Raw genomic sequence first — 20,177 nt, forward strand, 5'->3', positions numbered from 1 at the left:
GAGGCTATGGAGACACCTCTGGAAGGAGTAAGTTAGGAGGGGGTGACACTCCTGAGAGACGAGGCTATGGAGACACCTCTGGAAGGAGAAGGGTCGGAGGGGGTGACACTCCTGAGAGACGAGGCTATGGAGACACCTCTGGAAGGAGTAAGTTAGAGGGGGTGACACTCCTGAGAGACGAGGCTATGGAGACACCTCTGGAAGGAGTAAGTTAGGAGGGGGTGACACTCCTGAGAGACGAGGCTATGGAGACACCTCTGGAAGGAATAGGTTAGAGGGGGGTGACACCTCTGAGAGACGAGGCTATGGAGACACCTCTGGAAGGAGAAGGGTCGGAGGGGGTGACACTCCTGAGAGACGAGGCTATGGAGACACCTCTGGAAGGAGTAAGTTAGAGGGGGTGACACTCCTGAGAGACGAGGCTATGGAGACACCTCTGGAAGGAGTAAGTTAGGAGGGGGTGACACTCCTGAGAGACGAGGCTATGGAGACACCTCTGGAAGGAGAAGGGTCGGAGGGGGTGACACTCCTGAGAGACGAGGCTATGGAGACACCTCTGGAAGGAGTAAGTTAGAGGGGGTGACACTCCTGAGAGACGAGGCTATGGAGACACCTCTGGAAGGAGTAAGTTAGGAGGGGGTGACACTCCTGAGAGACGAGGCTATGGAGACACCTCTGGAAGGAGAAGGGTCGGAGGGGGTGACACTCCTGAGAGACGAGGCTATGGAGACACCTCTGGAAGGAGTAAGTTAGGAGGGGGTGACACTCCTGAGAGACGAGGCTATGGAGACACCTCTGGAAGGAATAGGTTAGAGGGGGGTGACACCTCTGAGAGACGAGGCTATGGAGACACCTCTGGAAGGAGAAGGGTCGGAGGGGGTGACACTCCTGAGAGACGAGGCTATGGAGACACCTCTGGAAGGAGTAAGTTAGAGGGGGTGACACTCCTGAGAGACGAGGCTATGGAGACACCTCTGGAAGGAGTAAGTTAGGAGGGGGTGACACTCCTGAGAGACGAGGCTATGGAGACACCTCTGGAAGGAGAAGGGTCGGAGGGGGTGACACTCCTGAGAGACGAGGCTATGGAGACACCTCTGGAAGGAGTAAGTTAGAGGGGGTGACACTCCTGAGAGACGAGGCTATGGAGACACCTCTGGAAGGAGTAAGTTAGGAGGGGGTGACACTCCTGAGAGACGAGGCTATGGAGACACCTCTGGAAGGAGAAGGGTCGGAGGGGGTGACACTCCTGAGAGACGAGGCTATGGAGACACCTCTGGAAGGAGTAAGTTAGAGGGGGTGACACTCCTGAGAGACGAGGCTATGGAGACACCTCTGGAAGGAGTAAGTTAGGAGGGGGTGACACTCCTGAGAGACGAGGCTATGGAGACACCTCTGGAAGGAATAGGTTAGAGGGGGGTGACACCTCTGAGAGACGAGGCTATGGAGACACCTCTGGAAGGAGAAGGGTCGGAGGGGGTGACACTCCTGAGAGACGAGGCTATGGAGACACCTCTGGAAGGAGTAAGTTAGAGGGGGTGACACTCCTGAGAGACGAGGCTATGGAGACACCTCTGGAAGGAGTAAGTTAGGAGGGGGTGACACTCCTGAGAGACGAGGCTATGGAGACACCTCTGGAAGGAGAAGGGTCGGAGGGGGTGACACTCCTGAGAGACGAGGCTATGGAGACACCTCTGGAAGGAGTAAGTTAGAGGGGGTGACACTCCTGAGAGACGAGGCTATGGAGACACCTCTGGAAGGAGTAAGTTAGGAGGGGGTGACACTCCTGAGAGACGAGGCTATGGAGACACCTCTGGAAGGAGAAGGGTCGGAGGGGGTGACACTCCTGAGAGACGAGGCTATGGAGACACCTCTGGAAGGAGTAAGTTAGAGGGGGTGACACTCCTGAGAGACGAGGCTATGGAGACACCTCTGGAAGGAGTAAGTTAGGAGGGGGTGACACTCCTGAGAGACGAGGCTATGGAGACACCTCTGGAAGGAATAGGTTAGAGGGGGGTGACACCTCTGAGAGACGAGGCTATGGAGACACCTCTGGAAGGAGAAGGGTCGGAGGGGGTGACACTCCTGAGAGACGAGGCTATGGAGACACCTCTGGAAGGAGTAAGTTAGAGGGGGTGACACTCCTGAGAGACGAGGCTATGGAGACACCTCTGGAAGGAGTAAGTTAGGAGGGGGTGACACTCCTGAGAGACGAGGCTATGGAGACACCTCTGGAAGGAGAAGGGTCGGAGGGGGTGACACTCCTGAGAGACGAGGCTATGGAGACACCTCTGGAAGGAGTAAGTTAGAGGGGGTGACACTCCTGAGAGACGAGGCTATGGAGACACCTCTGGAAGGAGTAAGTTAGGAGGGGGTGACACTCCTGAGAGACGAGGCTATGGAGACACCTCTGGAAGGAATAGGTTAGAGGGGGGTGACACCTCTGAGAGACGAGGCTATGGAGACACCTCTGGAAGGAGAAGGGTCGGAGGGGGTGACACTCCTGAGAGACGAGGCTATGGAGACACCTCTGGAAGGAGTAAGTTAGAGGGGGTGACACTCCTGAGAGACGAGGCTATGGAGACACCTCTGGAAGGAGTAAGTTAGGAGGGGGTGACACTCCTGAGAGACGAGGCTATAGAGACACCTCTGGAAGGAGAAGGGTCGGAGGGGGTGACACTCCGGGTAGAGACGAGGCTATGGAGACACCTCTGGAAGGAGTAAGTTAGAGGGGGTGACACTCCTGAGAGACGAGGCTATGGAGACACCTCTGGAAGGAATAGGTTAGAGGGTGTGACACCTCTAAGAGATGAGGCTATGGAGACACCTCTGGAAGGAGAAGGGTTGGAGGGGGTGACACTCCAGTCCTGAGAGAAGAGGCTGTGGAGACACCTCTGGAAGGAAGTAGTAAGTTAGGAGGGAGGTGCAGTGCCATTGTTGCCAAGCAGAGTGCTCAGCCTTTTCCTGGATAACGGGTCTGTGTGAGAGGAAGGAGGGCGGGATCACAGAGGAAAAGTCACAGGAAAGTTCGTGAATAAAAGTTGGAGCTAAGATGGCTGCTGGTGAGAAAAGAGGATGGTGAACCCCAGCCGTGTGAAGCCCCAGCCACCTTCTGATGTGGACGGAGAGGAGAAGAAGAAGAAGAGAAGGAAAGGCGATCTACAGATGAAGACGGCGCCGTCCTCCTCCTCCTCTCCCAGCCTGCCGGTGTCCCGGGTCATGTTAGAGATGGACGCTCTCCCCAGACAAGAGGCGCCCCCCGAAGGGTCCACCCCGTCACCGCTCTCCTCCTGTTCCCGGCAGGCTTGGAGCCTAGACAACCCGGGCTTCGAGGCGGAGGAGGACGGCATGGAGGAAGAGGAGGAGGACGGGGAGGAGGGCACGGTGGTGGAGATGGATGTGGAGTGGCATCCCTCTGCAGGACATGCCCGGAGGTCCTCTTCCCTGGTCTCCTCCAGTAGTGGTGGCAGTACCGGCCTAGTGGGGTATCACCATCACCCCAATAATATGGGAGGACAGAGAGGGAGGAGGAGGAGAGGGGAGCCCGCTACTACAGCGGCTACAGCTGCCCATGGAGCTGAGCGCACTCAGGAGCTGGAAGGCTGGGGGAAGATCCTGCACACCCTCCGAGGTAACAACCTACAGTACACTCAGCTGACACATACTGTATATATACCAATATATACTGTATACCCACGTCACCCCCAGCCCCTTTTCTCACACTGTTTGTTTGCATGCAACAATCATTATTTTTTGCTTATAAAATTACTTAGAAGTTAGAACACCCCCAAACATTTATTTATATATATATATAATTTATTTTTTTTATTTTATTTTTTTTAAAGCAGAGGCCCTAGAGAATAAAAGGGTGGGTGTTACAATTGTTTTATCTCGCACGCTAATTGTGTAATGGTTTTTCAAACACAGTTTTTTGGGGGAAAAAATGCAAAAAACAAAGCACAACCCTATTTTTTGTAAAATATCAAAGATGATATTATACAGAGTAAATAGATACCAAATATGTCACGCTTTAAAATTGCACACGCCCGTGCAGTGGCGGGCGACAAACGGCATCAATTTTACCATCAGTAGGCGACGCTTGCCGGTTACCACTTTAGATTTATGCAAAACTCACCCAAGCTGTACTGCTATATAAGCGATGTATGAATAGAGTACCGGTGTTCAGGCCGGGGGGTGTCCACCATAGATTGTAATCCAACAAAAAGCCGGCCACTCCGTGCTTCTTCCTTAACAAACTTTTATTGATGCACAACAGCAATGACAAAAGCTATATCCACTAATGCGTTTTTTCGGCCGCAGCCTTCCTCATAGCCCTTTTAGATATACACAGGAGCTCTGGTGCTAAAATGACTGCCCATGGTCTGACCTTTACGGTGATACTTCACATGTGTGAGACTGATGGGTGCGTTCAACTTTGCATTGGGGGTAACACTTTAGGGCTCTTTCACACGGAGCGGTCCGCATTGCGATCCGCTCCGGTGCTTTTTTTTTTTTTTTCACGGAGCGGATGACACTTGTGTCATCCGCTCCGTATGTCCGCATATCATCCCATCCGTTTGCGGATGATATACGGACATAATGTATGTCTATGGGGATTGCGGATGTCAGCGGATGACACCGCTGACATCCGATTTTCCTTCCTTTCCGTTTTTTGAACGGAGGAAAAATAGGGTTCTGTTCTGTTCAGAACTGAAAGGAAGAAAATCGGATGTCAGCGGATGGTATTCCGCTGACATCCACAATGCCATAGACTTACATTATGTCCGTAAATCATCCGCAAAAAAATAGGATGATTTGCGGACATACGGAGCGCCCGTGTGAAAGGGTCCTTACTTTTTTCTTTTTATTATTATTATTTTTTGTTTACACTGGCACTTTTTTTTAGTTTTATAGCTACCAGAAAAAATGTAAAATCCTTGCGACAGGTACTCTTTATAGAGATCTAGGGTCTAAAAGACCCCAGATCCCTGTGCCCTTAAAAGCATTGAAAACACCAAGATCGCTGACATCAAGTTCTTTTCATTTTTAAAAAAAGAAAAATAAACTCATCACGTCCCGGTTCCTATATCAGAGGCAGTCAGAGCAATTTTAGGGCGTCTTTGATCGCCTCTATGGTCAGCCAGAGAAAGCGTCGGTTGATCGATCGGGACTCCCAGTGGGATGAGAGATCGTGGTAGAGCCATGGGAGGGGTGAACGCCCCGTACTGCTGCTTGTAAAAGCAATCCAGTGGTTAGTTAGCCACTAGGGTTGATTTTACAGGAGAGCAAACCACCGCCTCTAACAAACGGTAGTGGACAGCTGAAGGCAGCATCCTGGTATAACCACTTGAAGTCCAGTAACGTACCAGGCAAGTGGATAATCTATATATTTCTATGTACATATCCAGTATTAGGCTCGGTTTACATATATGTGGTGTGGGAACCACAGAAAATCCCGTGCGTTTCCCGCGCTGCATTTAAATCGCATGCGTTCATGCGAACCGCAGGAGGTGACAGTGTTAAGTTTGCAAAACGCAGTGTGATTGACAGAATGGGATCACATAGGTGTGAACACCCATGCAATCCGATTTCTAGTGTGGGGGGGAAAAAGGGTTCTGCACCTATTTTGTGCTGATTTAGTGCAATTTGAGCCCACAGTCACCTCCATAATCAGGGAGCACTGGAATCACATATATGTGGTGCGGCATATCACATGCAACTCACACAGGAATCACACCGCATTCCTGTGCAAATCACATGCGATGTGTGCGCGGTGCGATTCCTCTGTAAATTATATGTGATGTGCCGCACCACAGATTAGTGAACCCAGGCTTACAGTTCGTTCCAGTGCCCCCTGATTATGAAAGAAGGGGTGACTGTGGGCACCTGAAGAGTAGAGCTGAGTATAATTTTCTTTATTAAGGCCCCAGTCACACTTAACAATTCATAAAACGCATGGCAGTCGGCGCAAAACGTACATTTGGGTGGCATTCATTCTGAATGGCACTCAAAACATGGTGCAATTTTGCTGTAATTGTCCTGCAATAGAATTGCGCTGCAGTCACAGCAAAATGCGACTTTAAAATTTCCGTGAAGCTTGTTGCCCAAAAAGGAGCAGGAGCTTCTTTTGGGCGACAAACATGCTTAGGGCAGCCTTATGTGTGACACATGGAATCGCATGAAAATCACGAGTGGGAACGCGAAATGTGAATCGAGCCTTAGGGCTGGTTCACACCGGCAATCCCACAGGAACACGCTGTGCGTTCCTGTGCAATTCACATGCAGTTCTATGCAGTGGGATTTCGGACCATACATTTTGAATGGGCTGAAATCACAACGTACCAAAAGTAGTGCATGCGCTACTTTTGGAAACTCACTGCAACCGCATTGCATGGTACTTCTGCACTATGCGAACCAGTGCGGGCAAACACACTGCACTTGTGGCGTAATTAACTTAATAGTGACACCCGCTGTAGATCGCATGCGGTACCTTTTAAACATGGTGCGGGAAACTACTTTCTGCACTGTGCTCTGGTGTGAACCAGCCCTTATGCTCCAGGCCTGATGGCATAAGCTGGGTTCAGATCCAAACCCAGTTTTGCCCAAATCCAGAGAAAGCTGTCACATGATCACATCCATGCCAACCTAATGAGCTGCATGCAAGAGATTCCGCACCCCACAGCTGCACGTAACCAAGGACTGAGGATGTTCATGACCTCATTGGCCTACTAGGGCCATATTCGGTCAGTGATGTCATGAGCATCCCCACCCCTTTGTTACATGTAGCTGTGGGGTAGGAAATCTCCCACCTAAATGTCATTGGGCAGCAGATACAACATCATCATCCCAATATGGGAATGTGGCTTTATTAGGTAAATGATGTAACTAGCACCCTCATTGCTTTGTATATATGCAGAGCAGGGAATCTCCCACCCAAATTACATTGGATCGGCAGGGTTGCAATGTCATTGACCTAATATGGGCATGTTGCCATATTAGGTCAATGATATCATTCACATCCCTGCCCCTCTGCATACAAGCAGCTGCAGGGCAGGATCCTCTTACTCGCTTCCTAAGCTAGCCATAGATCGAAATTTGGATGATTCAACAGGAGCCAGACAAATTTCGATCTGGGTATGGCCATCCCAGTTCAACAGAAGTCATTTATTAGGTGGGAGAATGACTCCTGTCGATTGAACAAGGTGGAAAACTTTAGTCAAGTCACTGATATGTTGCTATGGCTGTGACCTATTTATTAAAAAATACTATCCGATTTGGTATGAAGAAAACCAGAGATAAATAAGACCAACGTCATATTGGTCTTTTTTACCTCCACCAACCCCTCCATGGGTTGCTAGGATGCTGACAGCAACCAGCCTCTTAGCAACCTTAGATTGACAGCGGGCAGAGCCCAATGTATGATGCTGGGATACTAGTTCTCCATCAGGTTCACTTACCTTGTGATTGACAGCAGAAGGCAGTGGGCAGATCCTGTAGCCACTATCAGGCAGTCTGGCAGCCATGTAATCTGCCCACTGCCTTCTGCTGTCAATCGCAAGGCTAGTGTACCTGATAAAAAAAATAGTCTCTCAGCATCACCCATTAAGCTCCATCCCCTGTCAATCTAAAGGGGAGGTGGACCTGATGGGGAACTAGTATCTTAATGAATCCATCAGATATTGTCCACCCAACAGCTTAACTCGACATGGCAGACTGGTGGACCTTTCAGTCACTGAAGAAATTTGCCAGCTGCGTCCTTCGGTGGGACAGGCACAGTGGCTAGGGAGAGAGCTCAATAATGCTGAGTCTGTGGTTTGTCAGTTTCAAAGGGGTTTGGTCGTTGAAAATAAAGATTTTTTTTTTTTTTAGTTAAAAATAAAGTGGCTTCTAACTTTTTTTTGTCTGCAGAGTCCCCCCCCCCCATCAGATTCCACAAAGCCCCCCTCTTACATAGAGTCCGTAGAGCGCCCCCCCTTACATCAGAGTCCGCAGAGCCCTCGCGGCCCTGGTAGTTCCGCCACTGCCTGGTGCCAACAGTGAATGGGCTGACAGAAGTCCCGGCGCCAATATGCAATTTCTAGTCGCCATAGTAACCTGGCGCCTGGGATTTGTTGAGCCCTGCATTATGGCACCGTTGGGTTAAGCCAGTCCCTTCTAAAATTCCAGATTGCATTAAAAAGGCGCATGCACTATTTTTAGCAGCAAATCGCACCATAATGCTTGGTAGTGAATTAGCATTTGTTGTGGTGCACTGCAACTCAGGTGTGTTCAAAATGAATTGACCTGCAAAGCAACAATGTGCATAACTTGCTTTGCCACACATTCCAGCACTTGATTTCAGCCTGACAGTCCTTAAATGTGTTTTTTTTTTTTTTTTGGGGGGGGGGGGGGGGGGGTTTATTCTTTCTTCCAACCTAGAGCTGCATGATTAATCGTTAAATTGCGATCTCGATTCACCCTCCCCTCACAATCTTAAGACAGCTGTTCCTCAATTTTTACAGAGCCGTTCTCTGCTCACTCACAGCTGTCAAAAAAAAAAAAAAGAGCCTCCATGTTTATCAGCATTGTTAAGGCTGCTAGATAGCTATAAACACAATGTTTTACAATGTATCTTTTCGTTCTTTTAGATCAGAGGAATAAACTTCCATCTGTAAGCGAGGGCCATTTAACCTCTCAAAGACTAATGGCTGGAATACACGATAAGAAATTCGTCCGAAAATTTCCGTTCAGCGAGCGATCGGCCGATATTCTACTGGTTAATGTCCAGCCATCAATGAGCGATATCGATATTGTGAACGAAAAATACCGTTGGAAAAACCCGAAAAAATTCTGTCTCGTTTGCGAATGAACGATATTCTATACGTTGGTGTTGAGGTTGTTCAGTTTAAATCTGTATAACTTCATCACGCATGCCCGGAAATAACACTGTTTCGATGGTCGGCGGGCAACGGTCGGGCGATATTCGGACCGTGTATGTTGGCAACGTTTTCGACCGACAAATACTTTTTCAAAAGTTGGTGGTCGAATGATCGGGCGATATTCTAATCGTGTATTCACACCATAAGCCTTTTTCTGACACTTGTTGCTTACAAGTTAAAATCAGTATTTTTTACTAGAAAATTACTTAGAACCCCCAAAAATTATATATATTTACACCCCTCACATGTTTGTAAATATGTTATTATATCATTTCATATGACAACACTGAAGAAATGACACTTTGCTACAATGTAAAGTAGTGAGTGTACAGCTTCTATAACAGTGTAAATTTTCTGTCCCCTCAAAATAACTCAACACACAGCCATTAATGTCTAAACCGCTGGCAACAAAGGTGAGTACACCCCCTAAGTGACAATGTCCAACTAGGGCCCAAAGTGTCAATATTTTGTGAAGCCACCATTATTTTCCAGCACTGCCTTAACCCTCTTGGGCATGGAGTTTACCAGAGCTTCACAGGTTGTCACTGGAGTCCTCTTCCACTCCTCCATGATGAGATCACAAAGCTGGTGGATGTTGGAGACCTTGCGCTCCTCCACCTTCCATTTGAGGATGCCCCACAGATGCTGAATAGGGTTTAGGTCTGGAGACATGCTTGGCCAGTCCATCATCTTTACCCTCAGCTTCTTTAGCAAGGCAGTGGTCATCTTGGAGGTGTGTTTGGGGTCGGTATCAGGTGGGAATACTATTCTGCGGCCCAGTCTCCGAAGGAAGGGGATCATGCTCTGCCTCATTATGTTGGAATACTGCCTGCGGCCCAGTCTCCGAAGAGAGGGGATCATGCTCTGCTTCAGATGTCACAGTACATGTTGGCATTCATGGTTCCCTCAATGAATTGTAGCTCCCCAGTGCCGGCAGCACTCATGCAGCCCCAGACCATGACACTCCCACCACCATGCCTGACTGTAGGCAAGACACACTTGTCTTTGTACTCCTCAGCTGGTTGCCGCCACGCACACTTGACAACATCTGAACCAAATAAGTTTATCTTTGTCTCATCAGACCACAGGACATGGTTCCAGTAATCCGTGTCCTTAGTCTGCTTGTCTTCAGCAAACTGTTTGCGGGCTTTCTTGTGCATCATCTTTAGAAGAGGCTTCCTTCTGGAACTAGAGTCATGCAGACCAATTTGATGCAGTGTGCGGCGTATGGTCTGAGCACTGACAGGCTGACCCCCCACCCCTTCAACCTCTGCAGCAATGCTGGCAGCATTCATACGTTTATTTCCCAAAGACAACCTCTGGATATGGCGCTGAGCACGTGTACTCAATTTCCTTGGTCGACCATGGTGAGGCCTGTTCTAAGTGAAGCCTGTCCTGTTAAACCGCTGTATGGTCCTGGCCACCACACTGCAGCTCAGTTTCAGGGTCTTAGCAACCTTCTTATAGCCTAGGCCATCTTTATGTAGAGCAACAATTTTTTTTTTTTTCAGATCCCCAGAGAGTTCTTTGCCACGAGGCTCCATGTTGAACGTCCAGTGATTAGTATGAGAGAGTGAGAGCGATAACACCAAATTTAACACACCTTCTCCCCATTCACACCTGAGACCTTGTAAGACTAACGAGTCATATGGCACTGGGGAGAGAAAATGGCTAATTGGGCCCAATTTGGACATGGTCACTTAGGGGTGTACTCACTTTTGCTGCCCGCTGTTTAGACATTAATTGCTGTGTGTTGAGTTATTTTGAGGGGACAGCAAATTTACACTGTTATACAAGCTGTACACTCACTACTTTACATTGTAGCAAAGTGTCATTTCGTCAGTGTTGTCACATGAAAAGATATAATAAAATATTTACAAAAATGTGAGGGGTGTACTCACTTTTGTGAGATACTGTGTGTATATAATATATATATTGTTTTAGCAAAGACCCTAGAGAATAAAATGGTGATCGATGCAATGTTTTATGTCACACTGTATTTGCGCAGAAGTCTTTCAAACACTTTTTTTGTGAAGAAATGCACTTGAATGACCTTAAAAAAACTAAACCGTTAAGTTAGCCCAATTTTTTGTATAATGTAAAAGATGATGTTACGCAGAGAATCGTGATCTTTATTCTATGCAAAAAAAGGTGATTCTCACTTTATCCAGAATCGTGCAGCTCTATTCCAACCTGGTGATTCTGCCAGTAACACCCTTTCTGTCTAAGGGTGACAATGCTAACATGTACTGTATCTGTGAAAGAGCATCCATGTCACCCTAGGCTGCTTGTTACTTATTTGCACTACAGAACACCTTCTCCTCTCCTCTTTCTAAAACCGAGTGTGGAAATGTTCTGTAGTTCACATGGGTGAACTGCAGAGCTGATGTCACTGCATGGGAATTTAGGGAAGCAGAAGAACAGCGTTGTCAGCCCACTACAGAAAATGATGAGCTCTCTGGATTTCTGGCAATGAACATGTATTTTTTGCACTTCTCAAGCAGATCTAATAAATTAATTTCCAAGGTAGATTTACCTGATCAAAAGGGAGCAAATATGAGAGGTTTGTTGGGGTTCACATATACTTTAAGTATTATTTCATATATCTCCTTTGTCTTCCTGTATAGGTCTTTGGGGCACAAGATACACAGAGGACCGCATACCTACCAGAGAGAAATACCTGAAGAGTGTGCTCCGTGAGCTTGTCACCTATGTGGGCTTTCTGATTATCCTATGTATCCGTAAGTATAAGGATCCTATGATCAAATTACTAAAAACAGTTAAATACACCTGTGTGACCAACATTACAGCCCCAAGTATTTGGAATTCTGTTCCTTCAATGTACATATCTTACTGGGCTGCATAGCCAGGAAGATTTCTCCTGTATTCACTATTGCAGCTTCATTCACCCTTCTTCCTAATGGACTTCACACTACTGAGATACTCCTGTAAGCTGCCAAAGCACCTTCCGGTTCAGTGGCCAGAGTTTGTGTTAGCGTTGTGACTATAGTAATAAGTATTAATACTGATATTGCAGTTTTACTGGTTCTTTAAGTTGTGTACAATTTTTACCATATGTATGGATTCAAGGTCAACTTTAGGGCCCATTTACATATTCTTTGTTCCTATGTATCGCAGTAACATGGTTTAGCATGTTGTGGTGCCGTTCATTCACCACAGTGCACTACAACTCATGCTAACTGTGTGTTGCGGTTTGTTGAGGCAGAAAAAATTGAATTTTGGTGCAATGACGGCCCATCCAAATGAATGGGCTGTAACGCAATGCACATTAAACGCTTGCTATAACACGCATTAAGGCAACACAGCTGAACGTACTGAGCAAAAATGGTTCATTAACTACCTCCTGCCCGCCATATAGACCAATGACGGCTGGCAAGATGCTCTGCTGTTCTGGGACAACTTCATGTGACGTTGCCCCAGTATAACCACGCTTGTACGGTGCGACCCGCACGACTCTGATCTCAGCAAAGAGCCAATGATGCGGCTCTTTACCCATGTGATTAGCTGTGTCCAATCAACACTGATCTCTTGTACAGTAAACAAGGAAATGCTGCTTATCTGCTTTTCCTTTCTCACACTGACAGAGCATTTCCTCACAGGGGAGACCTGTACAGATAATCAGGGCACTGATTATCAGTGCAACCCCAACAGTGCCCAGCAGTAATGCTAATCTGTGCCCATCAGTGATGTATATCAGTGCTGCATATTAGTGCCTTCAGTCCATATCAGTGCAGCCTTGTCAGCACACATCAGTGAAGGAGCAAAATTACTTTTTTTTTTTTCAAATTTTTTTGTCGTTTTCTTAGCAAAAAAAAAAAACAAGCGGTAATTTAAATCCTACCAAAAAAAAAGCTCTATTTTGTGAAAAAAAAAAGATAAAAATTTAGGTTCGGTACAGCATTGCATGAGCACTCAAATTGTCTTTCAAAGTGTGAAAGAGCTGAAAGCAGAAAATTGGCCTGGGCAGGAAGGGGGTAAAAGTGCCCTGTATTGAAGCAGTTAAAGTAATTCTATCAAAAGCAAGCATGTAAAAATAAGTCCTCTACATGGAAATTTATAATAAATCCCATCCAGCTTTCTAAGTGCTGCCCACCTAGTAAAATATTTACCTTCCTCCCTGTTTACCTACCGCTGTTCGTCCAGGATCGCAGTAGCAAAAACCTCCTACAGGTCCTCTTACTGCACATGTCTGATGCTGCCCCACTCTATGGTACTGGAGGGTGTCTAGAACCATGGTGGTTTTGGATTGAGGTCGTTTTTAAGGTTTCATGTATAACAGACAGGAATCTACTTCTGTGTGCTTGGGCAGACTTGAACTAGTGGTCAAGCACTCATACCTGACCTCTCTATAAAAGTCCTTTTTCACTATACAGTCCTGTCGGGATTAGTGGTTTACGTTCTCCACGTTCTTTTTCAGAGGGCATAGCAAAGTTTGGCTGTTTTGAATGCTGTCTTTTTTTTAATCTGGCGCCAGTACCCGGAAGTGATGTTATGACATCACTTCCGGGTTTTTGCATGGAGACCCGATCAGAGCCGTATGCGGCTTTGTTCGGATCTTCGGCGGCCGTGCAGGCTGGTTGCCCGGGTCTCCCGGTGGGCGAGCCGCGGAAGGCGGTGGGAGGGGGGGGGGATGTCCCCTCCTGCTGCTCGTAATGACAGCCGAGTGGCTTCTCAGCCGCATCGGTTGTAATTACAAGACAGCCGACCGTCGGCTATGGACGCCGGTACCGGGGTGATGCCTCTAGCTGCAGGCATCACTCCGGTACAAGCACTTTCCGAAATATCGGTAACCTCAGGGGCCAATTCCGATATATATCGGGGAAAGTGCATATCGGCCCTTGTTATATATCGGCTTTGCCGATAATCGGTCAATCCCTACTAAAAACTAATTGTTTTTAGGCATGCAAACTGTGGCACTCTTGAAGCTAGAATGTGTTTTTACTTGTATACTCGCACAATAAGCACAAGAAATTTTAGCCAGGAATACTGATGTTCAAACATCAGTACCATGTGCAAGTACCCTTAATCAATAAAAGGGTGAATATTCATTTAACCTAGAGGTGCTCAACCCATGGCCTGTGGAGCCCTTTGATGTGGCCCGCGACCGCAAACCAGGGAACTGCATGCCCATGGTCTGAGATGGTGGTTCGGCAATCCCTGATCATGATCAATGGGTTGCTGATCAATGGGTTGCTGACCTGCCATCCCAGAGCATCAAAATGCATTGAGGTGGCACCAACAGCGGAGGTATCAGGCAGCTGCAGAGGGAGCAGGAACCTTCTAAGCTGTTGCTTCCTCTGTAGCGTTGGCTCCTGTCCCAGGGGGAGTGATACCAAGTGCACTTCGCCTGGGACCTTTCTAGTAGCCTGGAGAGTAATGTCAGCAGAATCTGTAAGAGAAAAAAGGTCCATGTATTAAACATCACATATACTGCACTTTTGCAATGGGCATATTAGCACTTATAAAAAAAGAGTTATTGGGCTGCTTTTACACTGATCCGCAGGTGCTGGTGGGTTAGCTGCACAAAGCCATAGACCTCTATTATATCTTGCAGGTAACTCCTGGATACACAAAAAGCAGAGAACAGGCTCTGTTGCAATACCCTTTATTTTTGTTATAAAAACTAGATAAAAATGCACTCACAAGCAAAGATAAATTGGAGCTTATCACATCTAATCGGCTTGCTGTAGCGCCACTGCACCAGTGTTATTATGGGGCAGACTGGGCAGGGACTGGCGCCAGTTAAGGGGTGTCGTTGGCCAGCGGGGGGGACCGGCCGCACCTAATTCAGCTGGAGGAGGCAGAGCCTAATGCATCCTTACATGATATCGCAACTTTCTTCTGGCCCGGGGCGGGGTCTGTCTGTGTCAAGAGGAGGACAAGGGTAACACTTAGGCCAGGACAGCAGGTATGATTAGAAGGATACTACTGCTTTTGTAAGTCATGCCAATCAAAAATATAAAGTGTTCAATTTGCATTACGTTATATACAGATATTGCAAAAAGCGCTCTGTGCTACAAATTCATTAAGTAGTCCACATTCAGTGAAAGTTCATGTACTGAAAAGTGCTCCATGCTTTAATCAATACATAATTCATATACACAAATAAGCTGTGATAATATGAAACTGATGAGGCTGCATTTGATTGGCAGTGATAAGCTGCATTTGATGGACACTGGTGAGGCTGCATTGATCTCTTGTATTATGTCTGCAGTCTCTGACCACCTCCTGTAGTATGTCTGCAGTCTCTGACCACCTCCTGTAGCATGTCTGCAGTCTCTGACCGTCTCCTGTAGCTTGTCTGCAGTCTCTAAACGTCCCCTGTAGCATGTCTGCAGTCTCTGACCGTCTCCTGTAGTATGATGGGGGCACTTTCTACCAGACTCTCTAACAGAGGCCCTCTCTGTGTCCATTAGAGAGATAAGATGACCACGCCCATGTGGGGGGCGCCAGAAATATTTCAGGCGTCTGTGACCCTGGGATCGGCCCTGGTTACGCCTTTCATGCTACTTTTGAGGGTTAACATTGAAGTCTATGGCCCTCAAGTTGCATGAAAGTTGGACCAAGTAGTGCATGAACTACACTGAAGTCGCTGCGACTTTAAGTCGCACATATGAGTGGGTATTATTGGAAAACATGGGTTACAACTTGTAATGCGGCTATGGTTGCATGAAAAGTCGCACAAGTGTGATTGGGGTGTCAAAGGAGCTCCAGCTTAGGTTTGATCACATACGATCACATACGTGCTTACAGTTTACATACATAGAAAGCCTCCCTGGCCCTGGACAAACCAGCGCCGTGTTTGGGGGTAACATGATGTGAGCAGCTGGCTGCTGTTGGGGGTGTGTGAGCTCCATCTGTGCCAAAACTCCTGAATGCAAGATTTGGTTCAGTGCCGCTAACGTACAGAAAAGCCGCAGATGCACTCTTTGATCATAAATCTGACATAAATCTTTTGCGCAAACCAATCAAAATACATGCGATGCAGTGCAGGTAACGCACAATGCATCAGTGTGAAAACCGCTTTATAGTGGGCTCAGGACAGTAAGGACTTGCTTACCTTTGCAGTTTGGGAGACGGTAAAACTCCATGGTTTATTGTTGCCTACGACCGGTTACCAAATCACTTAAGTGGCCCTCGCTCTTCATAGGTTGAGCACCCTGATTTAACCTATTAAAGAATTGTATTATGATTGCATACGATGGTAGGAAATGGAATCATTCTACTGGGCACTTTACTATTTTGTGTAAAACACAATACACAGCTGAAATGTTATCCATGGAAACTCTGCAAGATATGCATTCACTGCTGTTTATGGAGGTTTTTATACAATGCATGTCATTACAAGAATACCATAAAAGAAGAATCCTTTCTCCACAGAACAGCACTGGTCAGTGTCTCTCCTAAGGAGCTTACACTGGCAATAAAAGCAGGCGATTGATAGGCGTTAAAATCTCCTCTCAGACACCTATGCACAAAATACAATAGAAAGCACATTGTGCATTTCACACTATCAAAACATGAAGCATTAGAGTTGCTTCGCTTCAAAATTAAGGCCTTGTGTCGAGTCAGGAGGCGTTTGAAGCCTTTTATGTGTCCTATTCAAGTCTATGGTAATGCTTTGCAAACGCTCTGACTGCACAGTTTCGGTGTGGTTGCGGCACAATAAAATTAGTTTATTTCTGTCACTTTCCATTGTGGAGCAGTTTTAATGCTCATCAAATGCGCCGAAACCGCACATAGGGCGTTTATGGAGCGTTTTTAATGCTTGTAATGCTCCCCATATTAAAGCTCATTGAAGCCTGTCTGACGCTAAAAACTAATGCCATACAAACGCTATAGGAGGGTTTGTTAAGCATTAAAGATTTAGTCAAGTGTGAATAAGCCCTTACAGATGTTCATGGAGTGTGAAAAATGTGGGTGCTTGTGTCATTTCACACTGAATCTAATGTTTTTTATCTATATCTGTATGGATAGTGCTGATCAATCCGGAATAAATTTTTTCAGGAAAGAATTTCAGATGACAAACACAATTTATGTGGTCAATTTTATACGAACTCCTGATAGAATAAAAATCTGAATGCATCAGCCTTATGTCATCTTTTGGGAACTGGGAAATATACTGCATAGCTATTGTTTGTGACTTTGAACATGCATTGGAAATGAAAACTGCTCAACTACTGCTTGTGTTTTTAGACATACACCTGCAGGCATCATCACGGTATCAACATTTTCAGCTGGCAATTGCCTCTTCAGCAGAAGTGATTTGAGTGGCTAAACAACCATTCGATCACTTCCACCGCTGCCGGTACCATCCCAGGCTCGGCTGTCCAGTCGCAGAGCCGGGGAGAGATGCGACCTGTGGTGACGGCGGCACTACACAGAGAGAGAGGAATTGATGATGTTCCTCCCTTTCTGTGCCCCTGGAACATGGAAGTGACAAGGATTTTGTCATTTCCGTTTCGGCTGTTTGTTTACCTGGCCGTTGGCGGCCAAGAAAGCAGCTGATCAGACCAATCTGTGTGTGTGATTGGCTGCCTTGAAGAACAGAGGAGAGATTTAGGGTCTAATAGACCCCAGGTCTCTCCATAAAGAGGACCTGTCAGCGCTCATACTTTTACAAGGGATGTTGTTCATCCTTTGCGAAATAAAGTTGATTAAAAAAAAAAAAAAGCAATTTGGAGATAGTTTTAAAAAAAGGTTTAAAAAAAATAACTAGTTAAATTGTAATGGACACTGTTACTGTGGTTTTGATCCCCAGCAATGGTAGTTGAGAGTCAGATTGCGACCTCTATAGCTGTAAAATTAGGATTTGCATGTTTACTGTGGAGTGACACAGGTCATCTGAAAGACAGTTCTTCATTTTTAGATATTTTCATAATTTAGGGTCAAGGAAGCATCCTAAAGGCAAGAAGGAAAACAAAACTGCCGAGCGGACACCTTAAAGTGATTGTAAAAGGTGTGTGTTTTTTTTTTGATATATATATATATATATAAACATGTTATACTTACCTGCTCTGTGCACTTGGTTTTGCACAGAGCAGCCCTGGTCCTCCTTTTCTGGGGTGCCCCGACGTCGCTCCTGGCCCCTCCTTTTCATCGTGTGCCCCCACGGAGAGACACTTTCCATGAGGGCACCCATGCAGGCACGCTCAGGAGTCCCGCTGCTGCATCCACTGACCCAGACAGCAGGACTCAGCCCCGCTCCCTGTCACTAGATTTGATTGACAGCAGCGGGAGCCAATGGCTCTTGCTGCTATGAATCTATCCAAGGAGGATCCGAGACAGCAGCTGGAGTCGCTGGGCTTTGCTCGTTGCTGGAACGATCAGGTTCAGGTAAGAAGGGGGGGGGGGATTGTCTGGGGGACAGCTGAAGCAGAAAAAGTTTTTCACCTTAATACATATAATGCATTAAGGTGGAAAACCATGAGACTTTACAACTCCTTTTAAAGCTGCACTTCAGGAAGAAAATGTTCATTTAAATACACTGCTCAAAAAAAATGAAAGGAACGCTTTGAAAACACATCAGATCCCAATGTGGAAAAATCTCATGCTGGATATCTATACTGATATGGACTGGGTAATGTGTTCGGTAGAAAAGGATGTCACTTTGTTTGATGGAAATGAAAATTATCAACGATCTACAGAGGGCTGAATTCAAAGACACCCCAAAAATTAAAGTGAGAAAATGATGCAGCAAGCTAGTCCATTTTGCTTAAATTTCATTGCAGCAACTCAAAAGGGTACTCAGTAGTTTGTATGGCCCCTTTGTGCTTGTATGCATGCCTGACAACGTCATGGCATGCTCCTAATGAGACAACGAATGGTGTCCTGGGGTATTTCCTCCCAGATCTGGAATAGGGCATCACTGAGCTCCTGAACAGACTGAGGTGCAACCTGGCGGCATCGGATGGACTGAATCATATATTTCCAGAGGTGTTCTACTGGATTTAGGTCAGGCGAGCATGTGGGTCATTTACTGGTATCAATTCCTTCATCCTCCAGGAACTGGCTGCATACTCTCGCCACATGAGACTGGGCAATGTTGTGTACCCGGAGGAACCCAGGACCCACTGCACTAGCGTAGGGTCTGTCCAAGGATTTCATCCAGATACCTAATGGAGTCAGGGTGCCATTGTCTAGCCTGTAGAGGTCTGTGCGTCCCTCCCCAGACCATCACTGACCTACCACCAAACCAGTTGTGCTGAACGGTGTTACAGGCAGCATTACGTTCTCCAGTTTCTCCAGACCCTTTCACGTCTGTTACACATGCTCAAGGTGAACCTGCTCTCATCTGTAAAAAGCACAGTTGTGGACCTGCCAATTCTGGTGTTCAATGGCAAATGCCAATCAAGCTCCACGGTGTCGGGCAGTGAGCACAGGGCCCTCTAGAGGTTTCAGGCCATCAGGTCACCCTCCTGAAGTCTGGTTCTGATTGTTTGGTCACAGCCATTCACACCAATTGTCTGTTGGAGGTAATTTTGTAGGGCTCTGGCAGTGCTCATCCTGTTCCTCCTTGCACAAAGGAGTAGATACTGGTCCTGCTTATGGGTTAAGGAGTAGAAAAAAATAAATGTCAGTGGCCACCTGTAAAACCATTCCTGTTTTGGGGCTTGTCTCATTGTTGCCCATCTAGTACCTGGTAATCTAGTACCAAGGCAGCTGAAACTGATTACCAACCCCCTCCGCTACTTAACTGACCAGATCAATATCTTAAGCGTTTAATTGACTTGATGCTATACTCTGATTAAAAAGTGTTCCTTTAATTTTTGAGCAGTGTATTTTCATTAATGGACATAAAAGATATAAACCCACTTTGTGTGCAACAAATATCTTTACATGCCCAGTTTTTAATTTGTAAAATTAATAGTAAAAACATCACTTTGCCCTAAATGCCGTGTGCAAAGTGTAGAACTGTTAGAGGGACCCAGCAGGTCCACCATGCACCAGGAGAGACCAGCAGTGAATAGTCGTTATTATAGGAAACTCCTGCACAGAGGGAACGTTTCACACTGGATTAACTACTTCCTTACACTAAGGCCTCATGCACACTGGACGTTTTGCTATCTCTCTTAGTCCCGGTTCACACATGTGCAATGCGGGAACCCTGCAAATCCACTGCGGGTTCCCGCATCGTATTCAACTCGCAGGCAGTTCACATTACCATATGCGGATCCTTGGGGGTGTCAATACAAAGTTAACAACACCCCCAGATAGGGCTGAATGATAGTCGATGTGATA

At 46.6% G+C, this 20,177-nt stretch overlaps 1 protein-coding gene across 2 annotated transcripts in view; it reads left to right on the plus strand.

Moving 5' to 3' along the window:
* The first annotated feature begins 2,943 nt into the window (after window positions 1–2,943).
* The window catches only part of PKD2 (polycystin 2, transient receptor potential cation channel), a 92,106-nt gene continuing 74,872 nt past the window's right edge, over window positions 2,944–20,177 (plus strand). The window contains exons 1-2 of one of the 2 annotated variants that reach the window (XM_082272073.1): window positions 2,944–3,628; window positions 11,543–11,656. In XM_082272073.1, the coding sequence (XP_082128199.1) occupies window positions 3,073–3,628; window positions 11,543–11,656 (670 nt within the window). In that variant the 5' untranslated portion in view covers window positions 2,944–3,072. The remainder of the gene's footprint in view (window positions 3,629–11,542; window positions 11,657–20,177) is intronic. The other variant, XM_082272072.1, reaches the window with a different exon arrangement.

Source organism: Pelophylax lessonae (assembly GCF_965119305.1).
Source record: "Pelophylax lessonae genome assembly, chromosome: 1".
NCBI classification, from domain to species: Eukaryota; Metazoa; Chordata; class Amphibia; order Anura; family Ranidae; genus Pelophylax; species Pelophylax lessonae.